We start from the raw sequence: 26,257 nt of genomic DNA, 5'->3' as shown, positions 1-26,257 counted from the left end.
CTGATTCACATCTGACCACACAAAGCCGGTTCAGTGGGGCTTTCAGATGCTCCTGCACCCAGCCCCCATCACCCCCCTCGGCATCCACCCTGAGCGACTCCTTGACTCAGAGAAACTGGTGGCGGGAGTCGAGGCGGGGGGCGGTTGATGTCAGCAGTCACTTATGGGCTCGCCTTTGGTTAGTGCGGTTGGGCAAAGTGCCGTCTCAATGGCAATTTTGTTGCACCTGCCCGCTAGTGGTGAAAGCACATTTATGGAGGAGCTGGGGAGCCTGAGGGAGGGAATGTTTGCTTTTCTTCCTGTACTTTCACAAAACCCCCGGGAAGCTGGCCAGGCGCCTTAGACTGCCTCTCGGATCTCCCACAAACTGGCCCCAGCTGACCTTTGCAAATTCATCTCTCATTGTCCCCCTGCAGGGACTCCAGCCCCCCAAATGCCTTTCTTTCATGACAACAGCCCCTCCTTTGCTCACACTAGCCCCGCTCTCCCCCCAATCTGGAATCCTCTCCCCACTCTTTCCCCCCTGCAGCTCATAACTGTTTTTCAAGGCTTGGTTCCAACCTCAAATGCCACTTCTTGGATGACACATGGTCCGCCCCACTCCAAATCTCCAGCGCCCATCCCTGAACTCCGATTAGATTCTTTGCCGTCAGAGGCACAGAGCTGGCCTCCCTTCAGATGCCGGCTCTGCGGTCAGCTCCAGCCTGGGCACCCTGCCGCGTCAGCTCAGCTGGCCCTCCCAATTATCCTCAGTACTGCCACTGTCCCCTCCCTTTGCCAACGAGGATGGCTGAATCCGAAAAGGAAAGCAACTAGCCCAAGGTCATGCGATTAGTAAATGGCCAAACTGGGATTTAAACCCATGTTTTCTAGCCCCAAATCCCCTTCTTTCCGTTTACATTATTTCCCCTCATTGCCTTAACCCATGAGAAATTCATTTTATTCGTTCATTCATCCATTCAATAAACAGTACATGTTTACAACGTGGCAACCAAGAGCTAAGCTGTGGAAACACCCAGTCCCTACTTTCCAGGAGTTTCCATTCTGGTGCTGTAGTCAGACTTAAGATTATTATACAATGTGCAGGGAATATGGTAGCAGAAAGGAGGCTGGGGATTATAATTCCCATTTAGCAGACGAGGAGCTGAAGGAAGGGGTGGTAAAACGACCCGCCGGATTACGAGCAAATAAATAGCAGAGCCCCAACCAGGGCGCAGGACCAGGAGGCGCGCTGAGAGCAATTTGCATTTTCTCAGGATCTTGCCAAATGCATATTTGTAGACTCGGATAAGCGCCTTGGCAAAGACTCTACACACGTTTATCATTACCGGTGCTTGACTAACTTGGGAGAGACCGCTTGGCGCTTCCAACATAGCGGGATGGTGGGGGGGGGGGGGCACGTGCTCCGGCTCTCCTTCCGCGCAGCGCTGCGCAGCACCGCCCCGCGCCCGGGGCCAGCCAGGGTTGCTAGGCAACGGGTAAACTCCAAGGCTCCGAGCCGTTTGAGAAGCCGGGAAGCCGGCACCGCCGCTCGGGTGCTTCCCCAGCGGCCCAGAGGCAACAGGAACGGACCGAGGGTAAGGGCGGGTGCGGGGAGGACGTCCGCGGCTGAACAGGAGAGTGGAGAGTGAATGGGGGGGAGCCCCCAAGTGTGAGAACCACCGCTAGTGCAAGAAACTCCTCGTGGGGCGTCCTTCGGGGCTAGCTCTGCCGGAAGGTGGATTCCTGGACTAGCGCTCCTAGGGTCCCCGCCCCATCAGTCCTCGCTGCCCTCGATGCTTCCCGAGTCACGGGACCCAGCAAGTTCTAAACACCCTGCCTCCTGCACCCCTAGCTGCCAGTCGGGTCCTGATGTGATCGGTCTCCTGGAGGGGACGGGAGACCTCTGAAGGGTTTACAGCTGAATGGATAGAATATACAGCCTGGGGCTGGGGTGCCGGGAGGCTAAGCCCGTGAAGAGGAGAGCTTTCTGATAAGAACGGAGGGCAGGGAATTACAGTGACTGAGCCCCTACTAGGGGACAGGCCCTCTGCATCAATTTATTCCTCAACCCGGGAGTGGGCATACTTATGCCCCTTAGGGTATCACGCTCAAGGTCACACCGTTAGTTCCTTCTTCCTGCAACAAGTTCAAACTTTATCGTGGTCCCTTGAACCACGGAAGTGCACTCTTCTCCCAGCTATCAGAACCAGTGCTTTCCTCTCTTAAATTGTTACATTTGCTGTGCTTTGTTTTTCAAGCCACAAGAGGAGTGGAGGGAGAAGAGCTCTAGGGGAGAGCCCCGGGGGATTGGGGTCACATCACACATTCGGCACGTGACAAACGGAGTAGGGAGCCCCTCTCTGCACCAGGCACAGGGGATAGTGGTGAATAAAAGACCTCAGCCTTCATTCAAGGGGCCAACACTGTGGTGGGCAGAGGGTGTAGACAGGGTCCCGCATCACCCTCCGGTTCTGGGGACCCCCTCCCACCTCTGGCTATCCTCATCCTCCACCGCTTTTTTTTTTTAATAAATGTACTTATTTATTTGTTTTTATTTTTGGCTGTGTTCAGTCTTCGTTGCTGTGCGCGGGCTTTCTCTAGTTGCAGAGAGCGGGGGCTACTCTACATTGCGGTGGGCGGGCTTCTCATTGTCGTGGCTTCTCTTGTTGCAGAGCACGGGGTCTAGGCACGTGGGCTTCAGTAGTTGTGGCACGTGGGCTCAGTAGTTGTGGCTCGCAGGCTCTAAAGCGCAGGCTCAGTAGTTGTGGCGCACGGGCTTAGTTGCTCCGCAGCGTGTATGTGAGATCTTCCCGGACCAGGGCTTGAACCCGTGTCCCTGCATTGGCAGACAGATTCTTAACCAACTGTGCCACCAGGGAAGCCCTATCCTCCACCTCTTGGAGCTCACTGCTGGTCAACCCAGTGTGAAACAGAGGAAGGGATTCAGGGAGATCAGCCTCTTTTGAAGGCGAGTGAGTCCCTTAGGACCGCAAATTCCAGAAGGAGAACAGACAGAAGAAAGAAGGCAGGAAGCCCCTCCCCCTGCAGTCCTTTGTCCAGCCAGACACAGCACAAAGACTGGGGGCTGCCCCAGGGACACGAGGAAGAGGAGACCTTGTTTCCTTTGTACCACCAGTGAGTCCCGTGGTGAGGGAAGGTGCCGCCCCCCACCTGCCTGCCTGTGAAAACCCTGCACTGAACTTCTGAGGCACCCTCCACTCACTCGTCTCCCTGCTTGGGAAACACACGTTCTCTTAAGCCAAAGGAAGTTCTTTTCCAGGAATTACTTTGCTCGCTATCACTGCACAAGTCTAGTTTTGTTTTTATGTTTGGTTAAGCTTCTGATCTGACTGCCCCAGGATGCATATTTGACATTCAGATCGGCATGTCTCCGATTCTGCGCGTTCTTGTGTTTGAGATGCCTGTGGGTCTGAGGTTCCCACGGGTGGGCGATCTCCTCCCCTGAACTCCCAGAGGGCAGCGCTGCTGCTCCCGCCTTCCTTGGAAGCCCCCTCTGCAGACAGCCCCGTTCAGGCGCTGCTTGGGGCCGCCCAGCCTCTGAGACTTGTCTCACCAGGGCGGGAAGAGACCTCCTGAGACCCCCAGCTCTGACCTCACCATTCATGTTCACGCTCCACCAGCTTGCGAGAAAGAGCCCGCTCTGGGTCCTTGAATGAGCTGTCTTCCCATCACCCAGCCAGCCTTTAAATGTCGCCTCTGTCTGCCTCCAGATAGAAAACAATGCCTCTGTTCTCGCTCCCAGCTTGGCCTTAGGAAGCACCAGGAAGGAAATAAAGCTGTTAAGATATGACCTGGGCTAAAAGGATATTTTTGTCTTCCCGGGGTTTCCTCATGCTCTTAAGACCCCTCGTGTCCCCTAGGAGCTAGCTGCCTCGTAGCAATTATCTTTTAACAGAGGGAGAGACAGGCAGCCTGTAATTGCCCAAGTCTGGCAGTCCTTGGGGTGGGGGGGGGGAGGGAGGGGGCGCAGGTGCAGCCCTGTCGTACTCCAGCAGTGTGCTGGCGGACAGGAAGAAGCTAATTGGATGTGCATCCTTTTCCACGAGGCTCTATCTTGTCCATGTCAAATAACCCATGAGGGCAGCCTACTGTGATCTGTGCTTCTGTCTCCACCCTCTTTTCTCCAAGCCATTGCTTTTACCCTTCCCCAGGCAGAAGAGTTTCCAAACCACAAGAAAGAGCGGGAAATACGGCTCTCTGTGAGTCTGGTGCAGTTTGAGTTGTTCTGGGGCTGGGGCTGGGCGGTTGGGAGGGTGGTATTGTCTTCAAGGAACAACATAGGTGGATGCAAAGGGACCTAGGAGTTAACCTCCCACCCTCGTCGCCCTGAGCCCTGGTCCCAGGCACGTGCTTCTAGGCTGTCACACAGCTCTTGGCCCTGCATCTCAGGGGACAGCCGGGACCCACCTGTCTGGTCCTTTGAGGCCCTGGAGGTGGAGTCAGACACATACCTGGTCCTAACAGTCCTCTGGGGTGATTGTGTAAAACACAGGTCGCTAGACCTCCTCCCACACATGTAAATCAGCGTTTGCAGGAGGGGGCCTGGGACTCTCTATGTTTTGAATGGACATCCCAGAGGCGAGAAACGTTGGTTGAGAGATTAAGAGCCCTCACTTTATTTTTTTTTAAATTAATGTATTTGTTTATTTTTGGCTGCGTTGGGTCTTTGCTGCTGCACGCGGGCTTTCTCTACTTGCGGCGAGCGGGGGCTACTCTTGCGTGGTGCACGGGCTTCCCACTGCGGTAAGAGCCCTCACTTTAAATCGGTGGTTCTCACCCTTGGCTGCATGCTGGAGTTACGTGGGGCGTTTGTAAAAATACTGCTGAGAGATTATGATTTAGTTAATCTGCAGTTCAACCGAAGCACTGTGATTTTTACAAAGCCCTCCAGGTGTTTCTAAGTGGGTAGCCAGGGTTGAGAATCATTGCTTTGGAGCCAGATGTGTGTGGGTCCTAGCTCTGTTTAGACTTAAGAACTTTGACCTTTGACCAGGTACTTTCTGAACATCATTTTCCTTACCTGTAGAATGAGAACTGTGATACCTATTTGGGGTGTTGTAGTGGGCGTGCAACGAGAGTGCCTGTAAGTACTGTTCACAGCACCTGGGAGCTGGTAGGTCTTTAGATGTTCTGGACACAGTCCTTCCTCAGATACATGATTTGCAAATATTTTCTCCAAGTCTATAGCTTATCTCTTTATTTTCTTTTTTTAAAAAAATTAATTTATTTATTTTATTTTATTATTACTTTTTTATTTTTGGCTGCACTGGGTCTTCATTGCTGCACGCGGGCTTTCTCTAGTTGCGGCGAGCGGGGGCTACTCTTCGTTGCAGTGCGCGGGTTTCTCATTGAGGTGGCTTCTCTTTGCTGTGGAGCACGGGCTCTAGGCGCGCGGGCTTCAGTAGTTGTGGCACGCGGGCTCAGTAGTTGCGGCTCACGGGCTCTAGAGCACAGGCTCAGTAGTTGTGGCACACAGGCTTAATTGCTCCACGGCATGTGGGATCTTCCCGGACCAGGGCTCGAACCCGTGTCCCCTGCATGGGCAGGCGGATTTCTAACCACTGTACCACCAGGGAAGCCCTCTCTTTATTTTCTTAATCTTGTCTTTTGGGGCAAGTGCAGAGCAATTCGTGGGAAGGGCCCACGGCCTGAGACTTCCAGTTAGCATGAGTGAGAAAGCATTTCCTAGCGTTGCGTGTGAACCCTGGCTCTGCTGCTGCCCGAGATCTTGCATTTCACCTTCTCGGCATCCTAAGTGTGCCAAGTCTTGGAATGACTGGGTGGCCCAGCCAAGGTCAAGCAGCTGGTGGGTGGCAGGGCCAGAACTTGAAGTCAGGGTCCAACCCAGCCTGCTTTTCAATTTCCCACTGTGCTTTTCACGACTAGTAGCACAAGTCAGAAGGTTTCCCAAAGGTCTAACTCTTCTGCCTGCTTGGGAAGGGGTCTGACCCTCTGTCCTTCTCAGCTGGACTCCCAGCCCTGTCCCCGTTGGAGTGACGTGGAGGGAAGAGGTTTCAGTGGGGCTCCCACAGGGTGATGGAGGGTAGAATCCAGTAACCTAGTGGGTGAGCCTTTGTGGCAATCACGTGGTTGGATGGGAGGGTTTCCAGAGAGGCCTGGGCCTCAAATCTATATGCTGTATGATCAGGTCCAGTGTGTGGCAGGGAATTAAGTTCAACATAATCGCCTTAGTGTTTCTTCCTGCCTCTCAATAAGCATGCTAGCTCAGCAGAAACTGTATCATTTGGTGAGTAAGAGCTCTGGAGTCAGGTAGACCAGCTGTACCACACGTGAGCTATGTGATCCTGGGCAAGGCATTCTGGGTATCTCCAAATATCGGATTCCTCCAAAGTAAAACGGTGATTTTATTGTCCACTTCAGAGGGCAACGGTAAGAACTGAGCAGGGTGGTGCTTAGCCTGTAGTCATCACTCCATAAATTATTTTTTCAAATGCAGATGCAGCATCTGGATAAACCCGTTAGGAACCCTCCCCCCAACCAGATTGGGAACCTGGAGCTGCCCCCGGTGGTAGGGTCCGTGGGGACTGGGAAGCAGCCAGCTGGGACCCCTCACCACACACCCTCCCTCTGTTCCTGCAGCAGCTGGTACCATGGAGATTGTGTACGTGTATGTCAAGAAGCGCAGCGAGTTCGGGAAGCAATGCAACTTCTCCGACCGCCAGGCAGAGCTGAACATCGACATACCGCCCAACCCTGAGCTGGCCAAGCAATTCGTGGAGCGGAACCCCGTGGACACGGGCATCCAGTGCTCTACTAGCATGTCGGAACACGAGGTGGGTCCCTGCCCCAGGGGCCGGGCCAGTGGAGGTGTGGTCCGGCAGGGTGGCTGGCCAAGGTAGGCAAGTGGGACTGGAGTCATCCCCCTGGAAGCCAGTTAGAGTGGACCAGTGAAGATGCTGGAAGTACGAGGGCAGACCCAGACCCAGCCCCAGACCCACCTGGGTGCCCAGGGTCAGGACAAGGCCCAGTACCAACCACTCCCTGGGCCGGGTGAATGTAAATCAAGATGTTCTCTCTCCCAGGGAATCTGGCCTCACCTCTAAGACTCTTACTAGAGTTGTTTTAGGCATTAGCTACATCTGGGAGAGGTATCTGAGGGGGCCAGGGATTCACATCTATAGGACCTGCTTAGCTTGGGAAAAGGAAAGGGTCCCATAGAAAGTGCTGGTCAGAGGTGCCTCCAAGATAAAGGAACTGAGGGCCATGTCACTGTCCAAGCTCCCAGATTTCTCCTGGTCTGTCTGAACCAAGTGATCAGCTCCTGATTATGTCAAGAACTGCTGGGAGAAGATTAGACCGAAGGGGTTAACACAACTGTCATGTTCCCAAATCAACGGAGTGAAAATCACACTGATTTGGCCATCCACTTTGTGGATGGCTCCAATAACTCACAGTTCAAACAGACTGAGTTTCTTGCTTTCCCAGGGCAAGCTACTGTCATGGGGACCAGGGTGGTTTTGTTCATGGTGTAGCCACCTAAAGAAGATGGCGGCCATGAAGGCCACACCACATCGGGGTCTCCTCTGTCAGCAGCCCCACCCTGTTGAAACTTTTAGCTTTTGTAAGAACTGGCTTAAAAAGGAAAAGGAGAAGGGGAGTGACCGCTCAATGGGTATGGAGTCTCCACTTGGGGTGATGAGAAAGTCCTGGAATTAGATAGTGATCATGATTGTGCAACATTGTGACCGTTCGTAATGCTACTAACTTGTACATTTTAGTCAAAATGGTAGATTCTATGTCATGTGTATTTTACCACAATTTAAAAGATGGGGGAAAACTGGGAAGGAGGAAAAGAGGTAAGTTTAAGGGGTCAAACTACATCTATGCCAACCTCCCTACAACAGAGAATGGGCAAAGCAAGTCCACACTCTTGATTGTTTTTCTGTTTCGATCCCTGTGACATTGTAAATGGTAGGGCGGAGAAAGCTTAGTCACGTTTTCCTTTGGGATCTCACAGAACCGATGGGCGGGCTCCTCCGGACCTTTAGGGCTGAGGTCAGGTCAGAACTGGATTTTCCATAGCCACTGGTAGTATCTGCAAAGCTGCTATAACTCCACAGGGCTGACACTTCTGTGGCTGCCTGTGGCCACCTGAGGACCAGAAGGTTCCTTGCTGGACCTGAAAATATAGTGGCTTTGGCCAGGGGCACCTCACGGGTCCGTCCCTGAGCGCTCAGAGCCCAGGGACCCGGGAGCCCTGGGACACTGGTTTGCAGAAGTGGTCGGATGCTTCCACCAGGGCCAGGCGTCTTCTCACCTGTGGCTCTCTGTTTAGGCCAACACAGAGCGGTTTGAAATGGAGACCCGGGGGGTTAATCACATCGAGGGGGGCTGGCCCAAGGATGTGAACCCCCTGGAACTGGAGCAGACGATCCGCTTCCGGAAGAAGGTGGAGAAAGATGAGAACTACGTCAACACCATCATGCGGCTGGGCTCGGTAAGGCTTCCTACAGCGCCAGTGGTCAGGGCCTCAGCCATCACTCTGCTTCCCCAGCTACGTGTCAAGCTCAGCAACTGTGGCTCCTCGGGGAAGGACACCAGCTACGTTATGGAACCTTCTGTCTGGGAGCAGGCAGGCAGGTCCACACAGCAGACCAGAAGGTCCAAGGACTGAACGGGCTTTAAGAGGAATCTGAAAAGTGGGAAATCCTCTGGGCAAAGAGAACCCCAAGGAACCCCACCCAGGAGCTACCTGCCAGTAGGGATCATTCATTCAGTCGACACATTTGCATGGAGCTTGTAGTCTCTGCCAGGTGCAGTAGAGATTGCAAAAATGAAATTCACGTATATTCTGCCCCAAAGAGTTTATAATCCATTGGAGGCCAAAAACAAATACAGAGGTATCACTGTATAATGTAGAAAGAAAGGCTGTAAGAGAAAAGATGCTCTGCCATTTGCCCCATAAGGAGGGAGAGTTGATTTCCTGCTGAAGGAATCAGGGGAGTCTTCCTGGAAGAGGTGGCACTTGATCTTGAGCTTTTCCTTGTTGGACATTTGGAATAATGGGGAATGGCCTTCTGGGTGGAGGAAACAGGAGATGGGTGCCATATATGGGGTGGTTACTAATTCTCTTTGCCTGGAGCAGTGGTGTTTCTTCACCTTTTTTTCATTGTTGTCCCCCAAGAAGCCTTTTTAGACATCGCCCCACCCCAATGAAAATGTAATACCGTAGGTGTACTATATATTTATGTACTGGATGTATATCTGTACTTTGTGCAAAAAAGTAATAATACTTTACCCCCAAGTACCAATTTCCACCCTTTTGGGGGGTAGATGTTGCCCCCATTGAAAATGCATGGGCTGGAAGGATGGGAAAAGACTACTAGATATTTCTCGTCCCTCCCAGACTCCATCTCAGCCCTGGTCAGGCTGAAAAGACCTCCCTTTACTGCTAAGAACTCCCACTGTGTCCTCCTCAGATCGTGGAGCACTGCATCAAGCAGAATAATGCCATTGACATCTACCAGGAGTATTTTGATGACGAGGATGCGGTGGAGGTGATGGAAGAGGCCCCTTCAGCTAAAACCGTCAATGTTTTCAGGTACCTCTATAGCCAGGCAGGTGTCTGGCCAATTTCTCTCAGCCCTATGCGTGGGTGCTTCCAAAGGTGACCCCTTGCCAGTCACTCCATGCCATGGGTACAATGCCATCTGTGATCCGAGCTTAATAAGGGACAGAGCAAAATAAAACGCCCAGCAGACAAGTGGTGCCTACCCTGAGGGCAGGCCTGGTTGGTGGAAAAGGAGGACGGAGTCTGGGGAAAGACTAAAGCAAATTTGCAAAGCTGTGTACAAGTGTGGTTGATTCACACGGTGTAGATGTATCAAGTACCAAACGTCAGTGATCCAGCTGCACTGTGAGTAAACAAGACCCTTGTCCCAAACTCTCAGGAGTGTGCCTGGAATAACCTCCAAGGACAGCAGAAATCTGACAAAAGAAATCTATCCCACAGACACATGTGTGAAGTCACTGCATATTCACTGCGGCAGGCTGTGTGCTAGCCAAAGACTGGAAGGAAGCTAAACCCGTCGGTAGGGGGCTGGTTCCAGCAATTCTGGTATGCCCACACTGTTGAATACCACGCAGCCATCAGAATGAATGAGGCAGCTCCTTATGTGCCTATAGAGAGTTTCCAAGATTTACTATGTGAAACCAAAGCAAAACAAGGGGCAGGACAGTGTGTAGAGAGCACTACTTTTTGTTTAAAATACACCTATATGCGTGTGTGCATGTATGTATGCATATGTGTATACATGTGTATGTATATATGCATGTGTGTGCACGTATACATGTATCTGTATGTATATATGTGCGCGTGTGTGCGTGTGTGTGTATGCTCATATATGCAGAGAATACCTGTGATTTCAGACGTGACTAGCCTCAAATGCCAACTCTGGAGGATTCATTTTGCTACCGTGACCCACTGAGGGTCCTGGGAAGTGTTTCACCCAGCCCCAGCATGACCAGTAAGGACTCGTTTCAAGTCGCATGGCTTATAAACAACAGAAATTTATCCCTTACCATTCTGGAGGCTGAAAGTCTGAGATCAGGGTGCCAGCAAGGTCAAGTTCTGTGTCTGGTGAGGACTCACCGGCCCCCTGCAGTGAAAGTGCTGAGTCCTAACCACTGGACCTCCAGGGAATTCCCAGGACTCACTCTCTAACTCAGAGACAGCCATCTGCTTGCTGTGAACTCACAAGGCAGAAGGGGTGAGGGATCTCCGTGGACCCTCTTTTATAAGGGCACTAATCCCATTCATTAGGGCTCTACCCTCATGACCTAATCACCTCCCAAAGGCCCCACCTCCTAACGCCAGCCCATTGGAGATTAGGCTTCAACATATGAAATTTGGGGGGATGCCTACAGCACACCCAAAGTTTATAGTTTACATTAGGTTTCACTCTTGGTGTCATACATTCCAAATGTATTACACAGAATACTTTCACTGTCCAAAAATCCCCTGTATTTTACCTATGTATCCCTCCCTGCCCCCAAACCCTTGCCAACGACTGATCTTTGTACCGTCTCCATGGTTTTGCCTTTCCCAGAATGTCATATAGTTGGAATCATACAACATGTAGCCTTTTCAGATTGGTTTCTTTCACTTAGCAATGTGCATTAAGTTTCCACCATGTCTTTTCGTGGCTTGATAGCTCATTTCTTTTTAATGCTGAATAATAATGATGTCTGGATGTACCACAGTTTATCCATTCATCTACCGAAGGGCGTCTTGGTTGGTTCCAAGTTTTGGGAATTATGAATAAAACTGCCGTAAACCTCTGTGTGCAGGTTTTTGTGTGGACATACATTTTCAACTCAATTGGGAAAATACCAAGGAGCGTAATGGCTGAATTCTTCACCCTCCCTCATAGTTTAATATTAATGCGAATTCAAGCCTCAGGCTCGGAACTTTCAGCAAACGAAGACATCAGGCTGAAATTTAATATTTTATTTCCATTGTCTTAATTTTTATTAGTTTTTATTTATGGCTGGTGAGATCAGTTTTCCAATTAAGGGAGTCCTGTCAGCTTTGTTTTTAAAATAAATTTATCTGAGCGAATGTTTAAATATGTATGAATTCCTTTAAGAAAAACTTTAGCAAATACGAAATTTAGGGAGCCTGGGATTTCAGTCTTCTGCCCTCTCTCCCTCCCCTAAAGGGATCCCCAGGAGATTAAGCGGCCAGCCACACACATCTCCTTGCACCCCGATGGCAACAGGAAGTTGGCAGTGGCGTACTCTTGCTTGAATTTTCAACGGGCACCTGAGGGCATGAGCAACGAATCGTACGTCTGGGACCTGGGTGAGAAGCAGAGGGGTCTGGTAGCCACAGGGAAGGATGAGGGAGTGCGGTAGAGACCCGTGAAAACTCGGGGGGAGGAAGGTAGAAGCAGCGGGACTCTCGTGGGGCTGGTCTCTCACTGGGATGCCCAGGGACCCAGGAGGAAGCCACTGTCTCATCCCTTTGCTGTCTGGGTTCAGGTGCAGCTAAGCGGAGCCAGATCAGAAGCAGGAACTCCCTTCATTTCCAGATCCCAGGGCATTCAAGACCAGGCTACATGGAGACCCAACTCTGGGTCCCTGAAGAGCATATCAGAAAGAGTCCCCAGCAGACTGAGAAGTGACCCAAGGGGTCCTCACAGGGACGCCGGGACCCACCTCTGTCCCACCTGTCCTGGCACTTTCCCCTGATTCATGGCCAGTAGGGGGCAGTGTGTCCACTCGGGAGCACGGACCACTGTTGACAGAAGGGCTCACTCCAAGGGCAGAGCCTGGCAGGTAGCAGGTGATTGTGGTCTCCATCCATGCTCTCAGACGTCCCTCGTTGCTGTCGTTGTGAAAATGAACGTTAGCCTTTATTAGCAGGTGTAGGTGCCACGCACAGGACTGAGCACTTTACACCCCTGAGCAGCTCAGTGAGCTCTTAGCGCTGCCCCGTGGGCTGGGCTCCATCATTAGCCCTGCTGTACAGACAGGGCAGCTGGTTCACACAAGTCGGGGGAGAGTTGACTTTTTGTAAAAGCCTTAAACCTCATTTAATACCGAACCTGGAAAATGGGCTAGAATGACAATCACACACACACAATCCTGATTCCCAAAAATAAAACCAGTAGAAGAGCCTCCAGGGCTAGATGCTGGCCACTGAGGACCAGAGCTTGCAGCCTGGAGAGGGGCTTCCAGGCTTCCCCCTGCCACCCCCCACCTATAAAAGGGGTTAAAGTGTTTGACCCTGTCCTTTTTTTTCCAGGTCTGGTAGAATATATATATATATATATATAGTTGTTGTTGTTGTTTTCCTTTGTAGAAAACCCCAACAGGCCAGAAATTGTCCTAAAGCCGTCTTCTCCTCTTGTCACCTTGGAATACAACCCCAAAGATTCCCACGTCCTCCTGGCAGGCTGCTACAATGGGCAGATCGGTAAGGAGGGACCCCCACACACAGCCCGGCACTTAACCAGGAGTCAGCCCGAGTCCCCTGCAGGCTCTCAGGCAGCTTGGCCCCTGCTGCTGTCTGGCCAGGGCCCACCTGCCGGGCCAGTCTTGCCATGGAGGACAAAGTGGGGTGGGGACTCCCTGCAGCTTCCAGACATCAAGGTGAGACAGGTTTTGCTGATACCTCAGCCGTGTCTTCAGTTGTAGAAGTTCAAGTGAGTCTAAAATGAGTTCAAAATAAAAAGTTAAGAAAATTATGGGCCAGGTAAAGTCAAGAAACATTTACTGTACGCCTACCCTGAGCTAGGCTAGGTTAGCTAGAGGCAAAGGGGTTATGAGACCACTGGGGAGCTCCATCTCAGGAGATGCAGTCGGGGCAACCTACACGGTAATGGGTGTGAGTAATACCAGCTATATAGAGTAAGTCGGGGGGGAAAGGAAAAAAAAAAAAAAGAATTATAGAACTGCCTAAAACAAGAGGTATGAAGACCATTTACAGGGGGATTCATTCAGTTTAGAAACTGATTCTATCAAAACTTGTTTAAAACTAGCTTACCATCTTGCTTGTTCTTTCATTAATGAGTTAAATAAAACTTCATACATTAAAAAAAAAAAACCAATGAATGGGGAAGTGTTACTCCACTTCTGTTTTTTTTTTTTTTTTTTTTTTGAAGAGTTTGTGAACAGTTGATAGCCGTTCTTCTTTAAATATTTGGTAGAATTCACCAATGAAGCCATCTGGTCCGGGGATTTTTCTTATTGGTAGTTTTAAAGTTGAAAATTCTACCTCTTTATTTGTTACAGGCCTTCTCACGTTTTCTCTTTCTTCTTGAATCAGTTTTGATAGTTTGTGTTTTTCTAGAATTTTTCCTTTTCATCTAGGTAATCTAATTTGTTGACACAATTGTTCATTCTCTTACAATCATTTCATTTCTGTAAAGTTGGTAGTAACATCTCCTATGTCTTTCCTGGTTTTAGTAATTTGAGTGTTCTCTCTTTTTCACTTGGTCAGTCTAGCTAGAGGTTAGTAAACTTTGTTTTATTTTCAAAGAACCGACTTTTTATTTTATTGATTTTTCTCAGTTTTTAAACTCTCCATTTCATTTATTTCCACTCTAATCCTTATTGTGCCCTTCCTTCTGCTTGCTTTGGGTTTATTTTGCTCTTCTTTTTCTAAATTTCTCAAAGTGGAAGGTTTGATTATTGATTTGAGGTTTTTAAAAATACAGATAATTACAGTTATACATTTACCTCTAAACACGGCTTTAGCCACACCTAAGTTTTGGTATGTTGTCTTCTCATGTTCATTCATTTCAAGGTATTTTCTAATTTCCCTTTGACTTCATCTTTGACCCATGGATTATTTAGATGTATGTTGTTTAATTTCTCTATGTTTGTGAATTTTCCAGTTTTCCTTCCGTTATTGGTTTCTAGTTTTATTCTGTTATGGTAAGAAAAGATACCTTGCATGATTTCAATCTTTAAAATCTGTTGAGACCTGTTTTATGGCCTAACGTGTGGTCTATCTTGGAGAATGTTCCCTGTGCGCTTGAGATGAATGTTTTCTGCTTGTTGTCATCTGGAGCCAATAAATCTCACAGACTCTGCTGGGAGGCTCTGTGTGCATACTTGAGCACACCTTCAACACTCAGCCAGGCAGAGTTGTCAACTCTGCCTTAGCCGCCGCACCGAGCCTTAAGGTCAGCCAGAGGTGAAAGCTTAGGGCCTTCTCAGTTCTTTCCTAAGTATGTGTGCAGGCCTGGGAATGCACACAGCCATACCCATGCACGTGACCTTCTAGGTTCCAGGAGCTTTTCAAAACTCCTATGGACTTTCTCCAGCTTCTCCTTTCAAGCTTTTTAGTTAGCTTATTGTTTGCTCCACTTGTTATCCACCACTGTGGGACACTGCAAAGTTAATCAGTTGTCTGCAATCATAATTATTTTCAAAATTGCCTTCTTAAACAGACCTTTTTCACTGGGCAAGCTCCAAGTCAAGGTGAATATAGACGACCTTGCAAGTAGTGGGGGGGGGGGGGCTTCCAGGGAACCATCAGACAGACAGGTCAAATAATGACAATTCTTGGAATAGGAGACTTTGAAAGAGCTCCTGCTCCATTCTGCTCCATCCCTTGGCTGCCAGGCTAGTGGTTTCTTACCAGGAAGGCAGAATGTTATTTTTCAAGGCTACCATAGAACCGGAGAGTATAGGATCCCAACTAGGGCACGTCAGAATGCAACAGAACTTGCTGTTCTTACCAGGATTCAGCCGTTTTTCTCAGATAAACACTCTGATTTGCTGCCAGCCTTCGGCTAATTTCCAGAGTTCTGAAAAAGCTGATTCTGACCATTTTTGCCAAGGTTCTCTTGGCCTTTATGGAGGAGAGAATTCTCAGAGGTCTTCACTCTGCCGTTTTTGCTGGTGCGACACCCAGAAAACTGATGTCGGTATCCCTGGTGAGCTCAGAAGAAACCTGCCCACGTGGGCCCTGAAGGTTTCTGCCTGCCCTTCACCTCTGGCCTTGAAGTAACCAAACAATTAATCCTCCTGTCTGCATCCCAGGCCAGACTCAGCCAGACATGAAAAGGGCTCCCCTTCCCTCCTGTCTTCACGAGCTCTCCTGTGTTCCCCTCTCGCTCCAGGAGTAGGGGCCGGAATGGCTGGGACGCCTCTCAGCACCTCTCTGTGGCCAGGCTGCCTCGTGGCCTCCTAGCCTCCTGAGGCCTCTGATCTCCCTCTTAGACCTGCTGCCTCCTCTCCAGGGGAGCTCCTGGGTTATGAAATAGACGTGGGCTCCCATAAACCTCCTGCAAATTTATCTGGGTGCCCAGGCTCTAAAAGACTGAAGCAAAGCCACTTGGCCACGATTTATTCAGAAGCCCTGCCTCGCTCATCATTCATAACCCCTTTCAGTGGTTCTTCATGCCAGCTCAGACCAGCCCAGGCTCTGGGGCTCTGCTGTCTGTAAGAAAGACATGGTGGGACCCACCCTGGAGTACTGCTTTGCCCAAGCAGAGCGAGCTTAGCTAAGAAAACCTGGTTCTGGGCCAGACGGGTCCAGGGTCAAATGCCTTGGACTTGGATTCCATAAATCAAGACTTATGGATCATGGACTTTTGTTGTTGTTTTACAAAACCAGCTTTCCTAGAAACAGCTCTGAGTAATAGGGTGGGTCCTCGCTATACACTCGTGGGAAAGTGAAAACAGAATCCACTGGGACAAAATAATAGGTAAGCTTCGAGTCTTTCTTGGTAAAACAGAAGAAGCGACGTACTAATTATGAATCAGAAGAAAGGATAAATCTCCCTCTCTGTGTTTCTTTCCGATCAGAGGCAGCAAAGGTACAGAGGCGAAAAGGGAATGAGTGGATGCAGCAGGAGCGATTTGCATAGATGTTTTTACTTCCCAGAGCCTTTCCCTGGGGTGCAGGTGCTCTTCTCTCTTTGCCTGGCTCACTCCAACCCGAGGCTCCTCCTCAGTCTTAGTTCCTTCTCACTTCCTCCAGGAAGCCTTCCCTGACTGCCTCCATGTGTCTCCTTCTGGAGCAATCACAGCATGGGCTGTACTTGCAGATTTTCCTTCCTGTCTCCCAGGGACTGTGGCTGGCTGAATCCCAGTGGCTTCCCCAGTGCCCAGTGTGATGCTCAACACGTGTTAGGGGCTCAGTGGAATCAATGAAGCACGCTTTGGGGGCTGGTAGGAAACTCAGGCGGGTTTGAACTTAACTCCGCTTCTAAAAAACCACATACCTGCCAAACCAAGAGAAGCAGCATCCCTCTATCCCGTGCTCCCTGCACTAAGAAAGGAAGCCTGTGCCCCCATCACATCCCCTTCATTTTCTTCCCCGCCAGCCTGTTGGGACACCCGGAAGGGCAGCCTGGTGGCAGAGCTGTCCACCATTGAGTTCAGCCACCGAGACCCTGTTTACGGCACCATCTGGCTGCAGTCGAAGACGGGCACCGAGTGCTTCTCGGCATCCACAGACGGGCAGGTACCCACCAGCCAGGCGCTGTGGGGGGCGAGGGAGTGGGGATCAGAGCAGTTGCCCGGCCTCCCACTGAATTACCTAAGGATGTTTGCTTTTCATTCCATTTTTAAATTGAATAATAGGTAATACATGCACATGGAGCAAGATCCCAAAGGTAGAAAAGGGCAGACAGTGAACGCCTTCCTCCCGCCTCTACCTTCAAGCCTCCCAGTCCCCCTCCCTGTAGGCACCCACCCACATCAGCCTCCAGGCTCCGCGTCTGCATACGGAAGCAAGCGTGTCTGTCTTCACTCTATTTCTGTACACCTCGCACGTTGATCTGCACTTGATGTTTTCTTTGTTTGTTTGTTTTTGTTTTTGTTTGCGGTACGCGGGCCTCTCACTGTTGTGGCCTCTCCCGTTGAGGAGCACAGGCTCCGGACGCGCAGGCTCAGCGGCCATGGCTCACGGGCCCAGCCGCTCCGCGGCATGTGGGATCTTCCCGGACCGGGGCACGAACCCGTGTCCCCTGCATCGGCAGGCGGACACTCAACCACTGCGCCACCAGGGAAGCCCTGACGTTTTTCATTTAGCATGTCTTGAAGATGATTTCATATATCGTAAAGCACTGCCCCATGCCTGCTAAGGACTTAATAAATTATGGGTATGCTGTAATTTGTTTAAGTGGATTTTAATATTTTGTAGTTACCAGAAAAGGTGGCAAAGAGTGTGTTTGTATATAGATTACCGCACACATGTGAAGTATACGTTCCTGGCGGTGGGATTTCTGGGTCAAAGCATGTGTGCATTTTGAATGTGGCTATATATTGCCCTGCTGTGAGGAGACTTTAAGAATACAGGCTCCAGGGCCCACATCTGGCAATTCTCCTTCAGGAGGTCTGGGGTGAGGCCCTGGCATCTGGATTTTAGGAAGCTTGCTCATGACGCTGATAATTAGCCAGGCTTGGGACTGTGGCCAAAAGGAGTGATTCTCAAAGCATGTTTGTCCCCTCGGGTTGCTGGTAGTCCCTGTCAGACACCCCTTTGGCCCCAGTGACTGGCCCCAAAAAGCGGGAGGGGGTAGAGAAGGCAAAAGTCAGGAGAATTGCGGGACCTCAGGCCTCAGAGTTGGCCCCTCCTCCCATCAGGTCATGTGGTGGGATGTCCGGAAGATGAGCGAGCCCACCGAGGTCGTCATCATGGACATCACCAAAAAGGAACAGTTGGAGCATGCCTTGGGGGCCACCTCCCTGGAGTTCGAGGCTACTCTGGTGGGTGTCCCTTCCTCTCCCTTCCCTGACTTCCACTGCCAGGGCAGCCAAAGCCAAGGGCAGACCCGTGGCTACTGTGTCAGATGGACCCTGAGGCTGCTTCTCACCTTGTGCACTGGACCATCCTCCTGTGATCCTCCTAGACCTGTGTGGTCTTTACAACCACCTTCCAGCAGGGGGCAGCAGAGCAGAGGAAGGAGGCCATTCTAATTCACTCAAGAGTCGCCATTTGGCTAGTAGTGTCCAGGCTGATCAGAAGGCAAGCTTTCTGAAAGGACAGGATTCCAGAGAGACCCCATTCTATGAGAAGAGCCCTGTCCACAACCAGCATTCAGAGGCCAGGCTCCAACTCTGTGCCTGCCTCACGTGGGACCCTGGGCCGGTGGCTTCACTTCCGTGGGGAAGGAAGAGGTGTTGGAGAGGAAAATGAGATCAGAGGAGGCTCCTTGGCAAACCAGAGCACGGGCCTATGATGGCATTTAGTAACTGAGAAGGAACAGTAAAGAAATATCAAAGTGGTAATGTGTTTGTGTCTGAGGAGGGAAGCTTCTAGAAGCTGCAAATGAAGACTCCCTCCAAAGCAAGAAAACGACCTTTCCTGATGGCTCTTGGCCTGGCTCCCCCTTGGGATTGTCACTGGTTTGCTTCCAGGCCGCGTGACATCATTCCCAGTCCCTTAGGAGGTGGAGGTGTGCTGGCCTCACCCCTGCCCTGGGAGTCCCCCCCACCCACCCCCCAGGCTGGGGGATCAATGTGGTGGATGAGGTGGAAGACAGTTTTACGGACCCCCTCAGCCCTGGGCATGGAGTCACAGTGGGGAGGACTCAGAAAAACATTCTGTCCTCGAATCAGAGATTTCTAGTCCAAGTGCTAGATGCAATGACCTCAGTGCCACTAGCCCTCACCTCTCCCACACTGTGTGCTGGACCCTTGTCACTGCCTTACGTGATGAGCTTGTGTGATCACCCATGACCGTCTTGTGAGGTGATGTGATTATCCCTACTTTGCAGATAAACAACTTCATCTTAGGGAGGTAAGTCACATGCTCTAGAACACGGGGATGCTGGGGCTCAAACTGAGGGCTCTGACCCCAAGGCCCAGGCTCTCCACCCCATGCCCCACCAAGGAGTCTGAGGCATGATGGGCCACCGGGACCTGGGCAGTTTATCTCCCTTACTAGCTTGCAGAAGCCCTGGAGTTGACTTTATTCCTTACTTTTCTGGGACTCTCGAGCTGTGTCTCTTTCTTTTCCTTTTCTGTTTTGTTTTGTTTTGTTTTTTTGTTTAATTTTTATTGGAGTATAGTTGATTTGCAATGTTGTGTTAGTTTCTGCTCTACAGCAAAGTGAATCAGTTATACATAATACATATGTCTACTCTTTTTTAGATTCTTTTCCCATGTATGTCATTACAGAGCATTGAGTAGAGCTCCCCGTGCTACACAGAAGGTCCTTGTTATCTATTTTGTATATAGTAGTGTGTATACGTTAATCCCAAACTCCTAATTTATCACTTCCCCACACCTTTCCTCCTTGGTAACCATAAGTTTCATTTCGATATCTGTGAGTCTGTTTCTGTTTATAAATAGATTCATTTGGGGTTTTTTTGTTTTGTTTTGTTCTTTAAATATTTATTTATTTAGGCTACACCGGGTCTTAGTTGCGGCAGGTGGGATCTTTAGTTGCGGCATGCGAGCTTCTTAGTTGCAGCATGAGGACTTTTAGTTGCGGCATGCACGTGGGATCTAGTTCCTGACCAGGGATCGAACCTGGGCCCCCTGCACTGTGAGCGCGCAATCTCCCTAAATAGGTTCATTTGTATCATTTTTTAATTAGATTCCACATATAAGTGATATCATAGAATATTTGTCCTTGTCTGACTTACTTCATTTAGTATGATCATCTCTGGGTCCATCCATGTTGCTGCAAATGGTATTATTACATTCTTTTTAACGGCTGAGTAATATTCCATCGTATATATGTATCACATCTTCTTTATCCATTCCTCTGTTGATGGGCATTTAGGTTACTTCCATGTCTTGGCTATTGTAAGTAGTGCTGTAGTAAACACTGGGGTGCATGCATCTTTTCGAATATATGCCCAGAAGTGGGATTGCTGGATCATATGGTAGTTCTATATTTAGTTTTCTAAGGAACCTCCATACTGTTCTCCACAATGATTGTACCAATTTACATTCCCACCAACAGTGTAGAAGGGTCTTCCCTTTCCTTTGACCCTCCAATTTGTAGCCCCGTTGTTCTTTTTAATTGTAGTAAAAACAAAAACAAAATACACATAACGTAAAATGTACCATCTTAACCATTGTTAAATATACTTACATTGTGGGCTCTCCCGAGCTTTTTCATCTTACAAAACTGACACTCTGTACCTTTTAATCAACAAACTCCCCATTTTCCCCTCCCTTCAGCCCCTTCAACTTTCTGTGTCTATGAATTTACCTCCTCCGGGTACCTCATTTTAGTGAACACTTCCTGCGTTTGTCTTCTTGTGATGAGCTTTTTTCACTCAGTGCAATGTCCTCAAGGTTTATCAGCATTGTAGCACGTGGCAGAACTTCCTTCCTTTCTGAGGCCAAATCATATTGCATTGTATGGGCAGAGATCACATGTCGCTCACATGTCGATGACACTTGGGTGTTGTGAATAAATATGCTATGGACACGGGTGTACAATGTAGACCAGTTTTGCCGGGAGTAGTAGTTGGAGGCTGGAGGGAGCTCTTCTAGATCCATGTTTTACATTATTGATTCAATCATTTACTTTATGTATAAACATTCAGGATCTTTATGGCAAAATGCTTAGTGGACACAGTGAGGCTCCACGAAGAGGGCTGGTGATGAGATTCTCCAGGGACCAGAAGAGTCGGAGAGGGGGGCTTCATTATTTGTGGGGCCCTTGGGCAGGTTTAAAGAAGTGTGGGATCTGATCCAGCGCAAGAGTGGGCGCAGCTACCTAGAAGGGGGCGGGGCACAGCGCGAGCAGAGGCTTAAACCGAAGGCATTTTCAGCTCCTTTGGACCCCCAGCCGTCCTGCCGCTCCACCACGCTGACTCCGGAAAACCGCTCGCCTTGCCAGCTAAACCCTGAGCTGATGTTCCATGGAGCCTTTCGCTCACGTGTCACTCCCTCCACAGCCGACCAAGTTCATGGTGGGCACGGAGCAAGGCATCGTCATCTCCTGCAACCGCAAGGCCAAGACACCGGCTGAGAAGATCGTGTGCACCTTCTCAGGCCACCATGGCCCCATCTATGCCCTGCAGCGAAACCCGTTTTACCCGAAGAACTTTCTGACCGTCGGCGACTGGACCGCCCGCATCTGGTCAGAAGACAGCCGGGAGTCGTCCATCATGTGGACCAAGTAAGGGGGGGACGTTGGGGCGGGAGAGGGATGCAGGGGTTGGAGGGGACAGAGGGGGCCCAGCCCAACCCAGGAGTGCTCTGAGCCTCTCTGTGCCCACCCATAAAATGGAGAAAACACTTCTCCACAAACAGCCAAGCTTACGCTGGGAAGTGGCTTGACTCAGCCCCTTCACAAAGGAAGGTGCTTCAAACTGCACATTCACCTGTCGATGGACATTTAGGTTGTTTCCATGTTTGGCTATTGTGAATAGTGCTGCAGTGGACATGGGAGGGCAGGTATCTCTTCGAGACCCTGATTTCAATTCCTTCGGCTAAAGACCCAGAAATGGGATTGAGGACCCTCCACGCTGTTCTCCATAGCGGCTGCACCAATTTACACCCCCACTAACAGTGCACGAGGGTTCCCTTTTCTCCACACCCTCTCCAGCTCTCATCTTTTGTTTTTCTATTAATTTAGCCATCCTCACAGCTGTGAGGTGATGTCTCATTGTGGTTTTGATTGCTTTCCTCTGATGATCAGTGATGTTGAGCACCTTTTCGCATACCTGTTGGCCCTCTGTGTGTCTGGGTCCTTTGCCCATTTTTTTAATCGGGTTATTTGGTTTTCTGTTATTGAGTTGTATGAGTTCCTTATGTGTTTGGGATATTAACCCCTTATCGGACATATGGCTTGCAAATATTTTCCTTAGGTTGCCTGTGCAAATTTTAAATTTTAAATTTATTTTTAAATTAATTTATTTATTTATTTTAAAATGTTTAATGGCATAGAGTTGATTTACAATGTTGTGTTAGTTGCCTTTTCGTTTCGTTGACTGTTTCCTTTGCTGTGCAGAAGCTTTTAAGGTTGATGTAATCCCACGTGTTTGTTTTTGCTTTTGTTGCTCGTGCTTTTGGTGCCATACCCAAAAGGTCATTGCCAAGGCCAATGTCAAGGAACTTTTCCACTACATTTTCTTCTAGAAGTTTTATGGTTTCAGGTCATACGTTTTAGCCTTTAATTCATTTCGAGTTCATTTTTGTCCACAGTATAAGATAAGGGTCCAATTTCATTCTTCACTGCAGAAATCGTTGAAAATCTAGGTTAAACCAAGTAGGAAGTATAACACTCTCTTCATCTCAGTAGCATGAACTTTTCTGGGCAACTTTTCTTTCCTCCGACTCCTTTCAGGTGAGTCTCACGGCTGGGGGACTGGGCCCAAGCCTGTGCCCCGGAGTTGGCTGTGGAAAACGCCAGTGACCAGCCCCTGGGAAGGACCCCACCCAAAACCCTTTATAGTGCAAACTGTGAGCTGTGGGTGGCGAGGCTGGCGTGGCTAGAAGTCGAACACAAGAAAGAACTTCCTTCCCAGCAATGAAACCCTGGAGCCGGGGCGGGGCTGGATGAGTAGGGCTGCGGCTCAGCAGGCTCTCCATCCCTCCCAACCACAGGGGTCCCTGACCGACCGGCGGCACCCGGCTCCCAACAGGTACCACATGGCTTATCTCACTGATGGTGCCTGGAGCCCGGTGAGGCCAGCGGTTTTCTTCACCACCAAGATGGATGGGACCTTGGACATCTGGGACTTTGTGTTCAAGCAATGTGACCCCGCCCTCAGCCTGAAGGTCACGTGCACCTGCCTCCCCATGCACCCAGGCCCTCAGACTCTGGTGGCACAGCAGAATCACCTGAGGGGAATTAAAAAAGGAGAAAAGCAGATGCCTGGCCTTTCCTCCCGCCAGGCCTGTTCCTTCAGAAGCCAGGGCGCAGGCTTCTGGCAGCTGACCCCTTCCAGCCTGAGCTAACGTTATCCTATCAGCAAAGCCAGAGCAGAGACCTGCAGGCTAGGGCCGTGGAAAAGCACGGGGCTGGGGAAACTGCAGAATGAAAGTGGGGCTGAAGGGACTTCCCTAGAGGTCCAGTGGTTAAGACTCCACGCTCCCAATGCAGGGGCCACGGGTTCGATCCCTGGTCGGGGAACTAAGATCCCACGTGCCCAACAGTGCAGCAAAGAAAAGAAAAAAGTGGGGCTGGACTGAAGGGGTGGGTGAGGGGGGGCAGACTGAGACGGAAGATGAGGCTGGGGGTGAAGGGTTTTACAGCCAGTCGTAGAGTGTGAACTTCATCCTGTGGGTTGAGGCTGGGGTCCCCCTCAATCGGGGGAGTCACCGAGGGTGTCTGAATGGGGCTGCTTGGCTAAGTCTCCCCAGGAGCCAGATAATCAGACCAACAAAGGGTGACATTGCTCCGCTCTCCTCCCTCACCCGGGTCTGCCTGACCCTCCAACAGGTGTGTGACGAGGCCCTCTTCTGCCTACGGGTACAGGACAATGGATGTTTCATTGCCTGTGGCTCCCAGCTGGGGACAACCACGCTGCTGGAGGTCTCGAATGGGCTGTGCACCCTGCAGAGGAACGAGAAGAACATGGTTTCCTCGGTAGGTGCGGGCCCTGGGTGAGGTGTGCACCAGCTCCTGTTCTGACCTGGCCCCCTGGCCGAGCGGGCCAGTCAGGGAAGAACAGATGCCCTTTTCTGTCACCTCCTGGGAAATGGATGGATATTTGGGGGTGGATCAGGAAATGAGCCCGAGAAATGGATGTTGGGAATGTCTGAATCCACCCTGGCTTACTACTCAGTAGCCAAGTGGCCCTGGGCAAGTCACTTTACCTCTACAAGCTTCAGTTTTTTTCAGCTGCAAATCCAAGTGGTTTGACTCGGTCAGTTTGTCTAGTTTCAAACAACATACCTTTGGGGCAGCAGAACCTGTCCAAGGAAGGCTTAGCAGAATGCCTGTAGAGAAGACAGCTGGAAGGGGACCGTCCTGGGGAAGGGGCCCTGGGGGCTGAGATCCATCCACCCTGGAGGCACCTCCCCAGAACCGTGGGGCACACAGAGAAATTGAAAACCCCTGGTGCCGAGACCCTGGGAGACCCTCCTGGCTCTGCCTGAGATTGTGGTCCCACCAATGACCTCGTCCTCTGTGGGCCCAGGCCGCCATGTTGCGCAGCCCCAGAGGGTGTTCTTCACGCCTGCATCCGTGTTCTTGGAATTCCTTGGAACTGAGTAACTTGGCACCCCTGCTCCCGCCTCCCAAGCCCCATATTTAGCCCCCCTTTCTTGCCATTAGCCCGGAGTACAGGCCTCTGTGTGGGCTGCTTGGAGTCGAGCAAGGAGAACCCGCCCGGTGCCCGTGCTGGGAGCCAGCACTGCCTGCCCGCCCCTCCCACGGCCTCTTTGTCCCTGTGCACAGATATTTGAGCGTGAGACCCGGCGGGAGAAGATCCTGGAGACCAGGCACCGTGAGATGCGACTGAAGGAGAAGGGCAAGGCGGAGGGCAAGGATAGCCACCCGAGGGAAGAGAAGCCTGCCTTGAACCTGGAGCAGCTGGTCACCGAGGCCGAGGAGGAGTTCTTCGATGTTATCTTCACGGAGCTGAAGAGGAGGGAGGCGGAAGCCATGAAGGAGAAGCCCAAGCCTGTAGGGGCCTCGAGCGGGCTCGGGGCGGCATGGCCGGGAGGGAGCCGCGGCCCCCGGGCTGCCTGCTTGCTGACCTCAGGCGACCGCGAGCAAGTGGCCTCACCGGGTGGACCTTCATTTGTCCATCTGGCGAGTGGGAGGAATTACCTCCTTCCCCCAGAGGAATCCTAAGTCTCCAAACACCCTTCAGGCTCCCTGAGCGCAGGAGCCACACCCTGGGCTGCTTGAAATCCTCTCCCCACCACGATGGGGACCTTGAACGTGCATGTGACCCGGGCTACGTGAGCCATCAGAGAAGAGGGAGGCTGGAGACCCCGGGAGGAGGGTGCTGTGAGATCCGTGATGACCTCTCCTGGCATCGGGGGGGGGGGATTTGTCCTGAGCTCAGCCATCCATGGCCCCGGCTCCAAAGCACCTTCTAGCTGTATCGCCTGGGCCCATCACTTCACTTCTTGGTTCCTTAATTTTCATCTGGAAACTGAGGAGATGGAGTGATAAAGGTAGTGTCACCTTCCAGGCCCTCTTAGGTACCAGGGGACGAAGAAAAAGACATGGTCTGTCTGGGCCATTGTCTTTAGGGGCCCACAGATAAGACACTAAGATGTGAAAGAGTGAAAGCACAACACGGAAGGGAAAAGAACAAGCGAGCGTGGGTCAGCGTCTGCCCTTGTAAGCAAGATCGGCTGCCTAGTTAGGGAAGGAAGGAAAACATGGGGCCCCCAGTTCAAAAGTATTGAGAAGTTCAAGGGACTTCCCTGGCAGTCCAGTGGTAAAGACTCCACGCTTCCACTGCAGGGGGTGCGGGTTCCATCCCTGGTCACGGAACTAAGATCCCTCAGGCCTCGTGGCCAAAAAAATAAAAGTGTTGAGAAATTCAAGACAGTGGCAGCCGACACTAAAGCAAGCGTGGAGCCCTGGTCAGCACGGGCCGCATGGCCGCTCAGGGCGCCGGCCCATGAAGCCGGCCCGTGTGTCCAGTTCTCGGGCACCGATGGAGAGACAGGGGGACGGAAGGTGGGTAAGCACGGAGCAGCCCACCGGCTCCATCCCGTGACTACTCACCATTTCTGCCTCTCTCCCACTGGGTCTAGAGACAGGCTGTGATTTCTGTGGGCGCATTTTGCATTTGGAAGTACTCGGATCTGAGCGGCTTTATTCTCACACCATCTGGTGGTACAGGTGGGGCTGAGGCGAGGCTGGAGTCCTGCCTTTCTGACCCACAGCGCGGGC

The 26,257-nt window shown here is 50.9% G+C and overlaps 1 protein-coding gene across 1 annotated transcript; it reads left to right on the top strand.

Annotated features, from left to right (window-relative positions):
• The first annotated feature begins 1,543 nt into the window (after positions 1 to 1,543).
• Positions 1,544 to 25,667, top strand: DNAI2 (dynein axonemal intermediate chain 2). The gene is made up of 13 exons (XM_029212398.1): positions 1,544 to 1,577; positions 6,604 to 6,797; positions 8,300 to 8,461; positions 9,444 to 9,565; positions 11,685 to 11,827; positions 12,830 to 12,943; positions 16,809 to 16,948; positions 18,073 to 18,195; positions 21,348 to 21,571; positions 23,040 to 23,175; positions 23,840 to 23,986; positions 24,800 to 25,027; positions 25,545 to 25,667. The coding sequence occupies exons 2-13, from the start codon at positions 6,615 to 6,617 to the stop codon at positions 25,617 to 25,619; spliced, it is 1,797 nt and encodes a 598-aa protein (XP_029068231.1). The 5' UTR covers positions 1,544 to 1,577; positions 6,604 to 6,614; the 3' UTR covers positions 25,620 to 25,667.
• The last annotated feature ends 590 nt before the right edge of the window (positions 25,668 to 26,257 follow it).

The sequence above is a fragment of the Monodon monoceros genome, unplaced genomic scaffold (assembly GCF_005190385.1).
Source record: "Monodon monoceros isolate NGI ecotype Baffin Bay Population unplaced genomic scaffold, NGI_Narwhal_1 Super_Scaffold_9, whole genome shotgun sequence".
Lineage (NCBI taxonomy): Eukaryota > Metazoa > Chordata > Mammalia > Artiodactyla > Monodontidae > Monodon > Monodon monoceros.
This window is presented reverse-complemented; position numbering and strand designations above follow the sequence as displayed.

What these genes read in the sequence shown, in the direction of transcription:
- DNAI2 (XM_029212398.1), top strand. Translation starts at nt 6,615, where the DNA reads ATGGAGATTGTGTACGTGTATGTCAAGAAGCGCAGCGAGTTCGGGAAG. An exon ending in TCGTCCATCATGTGGACCAA is followed by an intron (nt 21,572 to 23,039) that starts GTAAGGGGGGGA and finishes GGCTCCCAACAG; the next exon opens with GTACCACATGGCTTATCTCA. An exon ending in AGAAGAACATGGTTTCCTCG is followed by an intron (nt 23,987 to 24,799) that starts GTAGGTGCGGGC and finishes CCCTGTGCACAG; the next exon opens with ATATTTGAGCGTGAGACCCG.